General features: G+C 40.2%; 1 protein-coding gene across 1 annotated transcript; it reads left to right on the top strand.

Annotated features, from left to right (window-relative positions):
* The first annotated feature begins 2,175 nt into the window (after positions 1 to 2,175).
* On the top strand, positions 2,176 to 5,010 carry opn1sw1 (opsin 1 (cone pigments), short-wave-sensitive 1). Its single transcript, XM_079816933.1, has 5 exons — positions 2,176 to 2,580; positions 2,663 to 2,831; positions 2,914 to 3,079; positions 3,724 to 3,963; positions 4,044 to 5,010. Exons 1-5 carry the CDS (start codon positions 2,241 to 2,243, stop codon positions 4,137 to 4,139), a joined length of 1,011 nt encoding a protein of 336 aa, XP_079673059.1. The 5' UTR covers positions 2,176 to 2,240; the 3' UTR covers positions 4,140 to 5,010.
* The last annotated feature ends 581 nt before the right edge of the window (positions 5,011 to 5,591 follow it).

Genomic DNA, 5,591 nt, shown 5'->3' with positions numbered 1-5,591 from the left:
CAACATTTCAGCCTTAAATAAATGAGATGTTAGCTAGATTGTGTTCATTACCTGTCTAACAATGTATGTTTATGCTAAACTATAATAAAAATAATGCTTTCTATTTTTAAAACACATATTGCGTGTTATCGGTCGTTATGTGTAGTGAGTTGGTTCACGTGATTTAAGTTTCGCGCTTCAAAACTTTCGTTAAGGGAGCATAGTGAGCACTGATGCACCCTGGGTTTTGCGGTGCATTGTGGGACTTTTTAGGGAGAAAACATTTCAGTGCACTAGGAGGATTCTGCGATTAATACAGCCTTTAAAATGGCCGACTCCCTGATCTGTGCCCTGACTACTGAACTAGGGAGCATTAAACACTATAGATATCCTAATTAACATAATCATGCACAAAAACATTATATAACACTTAATTTGAGTATTTACTCAAGTGTCATGGCAAAGCATGTTGGGAAAAAGAAATCCCAGCCCAGTTTCAGTTAAATTTAAAGCTACACTATGTAACTTTTCCGTCCACTAGAGGTCGCCTGTTCAAAACAAAGGCGTAGTTTGATGACGGCACGTTTGAGCGCAGAATCTTGGGACATGTGGTCTTCACCTCACAGCCGGTGGAAAACAGTCAGGATAGGACTCGGGCAGAAATCATGTTCATGGATGCGATTATTAACATTACTGTAGTCTGAAGCAGAGCAGGGCCGAGTGTTGTGGAGCTGAGCAAGGCCGCAGGAGCGATTGAAGAGCGGGACTGTTATTATGGCATAGTCGCCGGCGGGACTTTTATTATGACACGGTTGCCGGCGCCACTTCCTCTTTTCCAATCATGAGTATGAGGTAACGCAACTCTGTTTATCGTATTAGATATATCTGAGTGTGTTGAAAAGGAAGTTATGACGTTCGCGCGGCGGCTGCAATGACACTTGTTCACACTGCAGTGAGAGTACAGCGTTTCTGCTAAATAAAACCGGAAACCGAGGGTGACGCAGATATGACGCAATCGACAGGCGACTCCCTCACACGCATAGCTCACACGTCCCGGTTCCTTGGTTAAAATAGCAATTTCTCACGATTTACAAATAGTTGGAAACATTTGGGATATTCTAAGTACTCAACTGAACAAAATATATAACACTGGCCTAGTGGTTTCTGGATATTTTACTGCAAAAATCCTACATAGTTCACCTTTAAGTCGATCTAAATGAAAAGAAACAAGTTCATAAAACTCAAAACAATGAAACAATTCAGATTACTTGAAATGTGTCAGTTTGGTGAACTCAAAATCAAAAGAAAGTGCTAAATACCCATAAAAGTTAATTTAATTGAACTAATTTGTTTAATTTAAGTTTACCATACACAGGCAAATTAATTGTTTTGAGCATTAGGTTTTACATAGCTTCACAGTATAGTAAACATGGAAATATCAGTAAATTTTGCACAATTCATCAATTATGAAAAAAAATTCAATTTCAACTGTAAAGCAGCTCTAAAGAAGACAATAGTGTCATTATTATGCTCAATAGTTCAATTTAGTTTGGATTCAATTTAGTTCAGCAGAGTCAATGCTGCAAAGTTCATTATTTATGAAACAATCTCAAATAAACTATAAAGCAGCTACAGAAGACAATAATGTTCAATTCATTGCTGATTCAATTCGGTTCAACAAGTTTAATTCAACTATAAAGCAGCTCTACGAAAGGCAAGTGTCATTATTCAGCTCAAGCCAGTTCGATGTTGATTCAATTCGGTTCAATAACAGTGTGGATGTTGCAATTTTAATCAATTAAAGCAAATTTAATTAAGCAATAAAGCAGCTCTACAGAAGGCAATAGTGTCATTATCCAATTCAGTTAGTTTATTAAAAGTTCATAATGCTATTACTGAATATCAATAGTCTTTTAGAATCGTCTTTCTAGAAGTGGAATATTGTTCCTGTTGTTTATACTGTAATTCATCTTAAAACATATAAATTCACTGGGTTCGTAGAACAACACGTGTTGCCTAATCATGTGCTTAGAGATTTCAGGGGAGTGTTGAGTGTAATTTGCATGGACAGGGCGGATTATCCCGGCAACATGTCCGGAAGATGACCTGAAGGATGATCTTCCTTTACATCCCCAACTTTTCACACCAGGCAAGACGTTGAGGATTTTATAAAAGGCCATCCCGTCTGCATTCGGTTAGTCAGGCTGCTCATTGACTCCACCAGGACACTGTGCTAGAACAAGGCCTCTAACGGCAAAACCATGGACGCGTGGGCCGTTCAGTTTGGGAACCTTTCCAAAATCAGCCCCTTCGAGGGCCCACAGTACCACCTGGCCCCCAAGTGGGCTTTCTACCTGCAGGCAGCTTTCATGGGCTTCGTATTTTTCGCGGGCACCCCTCTGAACGCCATCATCCTCTTCGTTACAATGAAATACAAGAAGCTCCGACAGCCTCTCAACTACATCCTGGTGAACATCTCCCTAGGAGGCCTCATTTTCGACACGTTCTCTGTAAGCCAAGTATTCGTTTGCGCTCTTAGAGGTTATTACTTCCTCGGCCATACGTTATGCTCGATGGAATCGGCAATGGGAACGATTGCGGGTAAGAGGCAGAGTCTATGAGTTTGAACAGCATAGACATTACGCTCAGATTGATGTGCTGAAAGCTTGTCTTGTTCTCCCAGGTCTTGTGACGGCATGGTCCCTTGCTGTCCTGGCTTTCGAGAGATACGTGGTCATCTGCAAACCCTTCGGAAGCTTCAAATTCGGACAAAGCCAGGCCATTGGAGCCGTGGTGTTCACCTGGGTCATTGGTGTCGGCTGTGCCAGTCCTCCATTCTTTGGATGGAGCAGGTGAAGGAAATTCTTGGTGAAATATTTAGAAACACACACTCATAATGTTAAGGATTGATTTGAATTACATTTGAATTTACAGATACATTCCCGAAGGTCTCGGCACCTCCTGCGGACCTGACTGGTACACAAAAAGCGAGGAGTATAATTCAGAGAGCTACACTTACTTCCTCTTGATAACCTGCTTCTTCCTCCCAATGTTCATCATCATCTTCTCTTACTCACAGCTCCTGGGAGCCCTGCGTGCCGTGAGTGTCCCAACATAATATTTATAACCTCTTTAGACAGAAATAGATACAAATGTGTAGATTTCTATGATTTTAATGAATATTTATTCATGATTAATATGTTTTTAAGCATTTAATAATTATTTAGTCTGATTTCGACTTATGACCACACTCTAAAAAAAAAAGGTTCTATATTGCACCAAAAATGGTTCTTGGCTCGTAATCATAGGGGAACCTTTTTTAGTGCTATATAGCACCAATTTTGGTGCTTCAGTGGTTCTTCAGCGGTTCTTCAGAGGTTCTTCAGCGGTTCTTCAGAGGTTCTTCACCGGTTCTTTGACTAAGGTGCTATATAGCACCTCTGAAGAACCGCTGAAGAACCACTGAAGCACCAAAATTGGTGCTATATAGCACTAAAAAAGGTTCCCCTATGATTACGAGCCTTTTTTTTTAGAGTGCATGCTTCAATCAGGCTCGTTCATGTTCTTGAAAAATTCATTAAAAAAGTCAAAATTCAAGCATCCAATGGATTCTTTAAATATAAGGATGTATGTAGCCTATATATATGTATATTGAAATGTGTGCGTGCCTGTGTGTGTACCTCATCAAAATAAACATGGATATTTCAAAAACGATAAAATGGAATGCTTGAAATGTTTCAATAGGTTGCTGCCCAGCAGGCTGAGTCAGCCTCTACCCAGAAGGCCGAGAAGGAAGTGTCCAGGATGATTGTTGTAATGGTTGGCTCTTATGTGGTTTGCTATGGCCCCTATGCCATAACTGCTTTGTGGTTTGCCTATGCTGAAGATTCACACAAGGATTACCGTATGGTCGCTATCCCCGCTCTCTTCTCAAAGAGCTCCTGCGTATACAATCCTCTAATCTACGCCTTCATGAACAAACAGGTGAGATGGACAGCACACGTGTGTTGAATAATAACTGTGCACATGCATACACACACTAATAATCCATTTTTGTATTCCAGTTCAATGCCTGCATCATGGAGACGGTATTTGGCAAGAAGATTGATGAGGGCTCAGAGGTTTCCAGCAAGACTGAAACCTCTTCTGTGGCCGCATAAATTATTCCACACCACATTTGCAATTTGTCTGGACCTTTTTTCCTGTTGTCCTCCCCCTGATTGTTCAAATCCTGTACCTTTACACATTATAAAGGGCCAAGGGAGCCCCTTTGTCCCGAAGACACAGCCCGCTGGATGGCCAAACCGGGGGCGATATCCTACCATCCTTTCTGTGTACATCTGGTACATCTTCAAATACATATTTTCTTTATTTTTTGTAATGAAAAACATTGCTTTTTCATGTTCAAACAATGCATTATGCATTGATGAGTGCGTAGAATATTTAATTTATCAACTTGCAAAAGAAAATCCAAAAAAAAAAGAGAGATAAACATCCTTTCGTGTGAATGGACTCATGCAAACTGAAAATGTAAATTGCTGATTTTCTCTTAAAAATGGTTTTTGGCTGATCCATTAGGCACGATGCATTATAGTGCTGTTTTTATTCAATCACAATGAGAGCCGAAGGAAACTAAGCAATGAGAATATTCTAAAACCCCACGCCAATCAAAAGTGCACGTTTCGACAAAAGAGCAGAATGTAACTAAGTGGTTTATTCTCCTGTCCTCCAAAGAACCAACTAAGGACCAGCTTTCTGGCTGGCTTAGCCAAGATATACAAGATCATAAGGACTTATCCAAGTCCATCCGCTTGTTTGCAGCTGAAGAACCTTTCATTGGAAGTTTGCTGGTAACAAATCATGAGCGACAGCTACTGTCCAATCACTGGCTTCATGACGTCGGATCTCTAATATCTGTATCTATATTACCTCTGTACATGTTCTGATGTAATTAGATGTGCATGAATTTGTACATGTTCGCTGTTTTTAGAATTAATAAAGATTTATATTGTTTGATGCATTTTTTCCCTCTACCTGTTGGTTTCTATTAATCAGCTGAAATAACTTTTCATAGATTGCTTGATAGACTAAAATGAACAAATCAATCATAGATCTGAACATGTCGATATATTACACATTACTTCAATTCTATTTCATCTATTAACTTACAGTAGGTAGATTAAAAAGAGATTTACACAGGCAGGTGAAGTGAATAACACTGATTATCTCTTCATCACGGCACCTGTGGGATATATTAGGCAGCAAGTGAACCTTTTGTCTTCAAAGTTGATGTGTTAGAAGCAGGAAAAATGGGCAAGCGTAAGGATTTGAGCGAGTTTGACAAGGGCCAAATTGTGATGGTTAGATGACTGGGTCAGTATCAGGAGCAAAGGCTGGCCCGTGTGGTTCGATCAAAAAGACGAGCTATAATAGCTCAAATTGCAAGTTGATGCTGGTTCTGATGGAAAGGTATCAGAATACACAGAGCATCTCAGTTTGTTGCGAATGGGGCTGAATAGCTGCTAACTAGTCAGGGTGCTCATGCTGACCCCTGTCCAATGGAAGAAGGTGGCCTGGTCTGATGAGTCAGGTTTTTTTTACATCACGTGGAT

The sequence above is a fragment of the Gobio gobio genome (assembly GCF_949357685.1).
Source record: "Gobio gobio genome assembly, chromosome: 5".
Classification (NCBI taxonomy): domain Eukaryota; kingdom Metazoa; phylum Chordata; class Actinopteri; order Cypriniformes; family Gobionidae; genus Gobio; species Gobio gobio.
Note: the sequence above shows the minus strand (reverse complement) of the source record. Positions and strands in the feature narration are given on the sequence as shown.

Coding starts and splice junctions, on each gene's coding strand:
- opn1sw1 (XM_079816933.1), top strand. CDS start 2,241: ATGGACGCGTGGGCCGTTCAGTTTGGGAACCTTTCCAAAATCAGCCCC. Junction 2,581..2,662: donor GGCAATGGGAACGATTGCGG/GTAAGAGGCAGA, acceptor TTGTTCTCCCAG/GTCTTGTGACGGCATGGTCC. Junction 2,832..2,913: donor CCATTCTTTGGATGGAGCAG/GTGAAGGAAATT, acceptor TTGAATTTACAG/ATACATTCCCGAAGGTCTCG.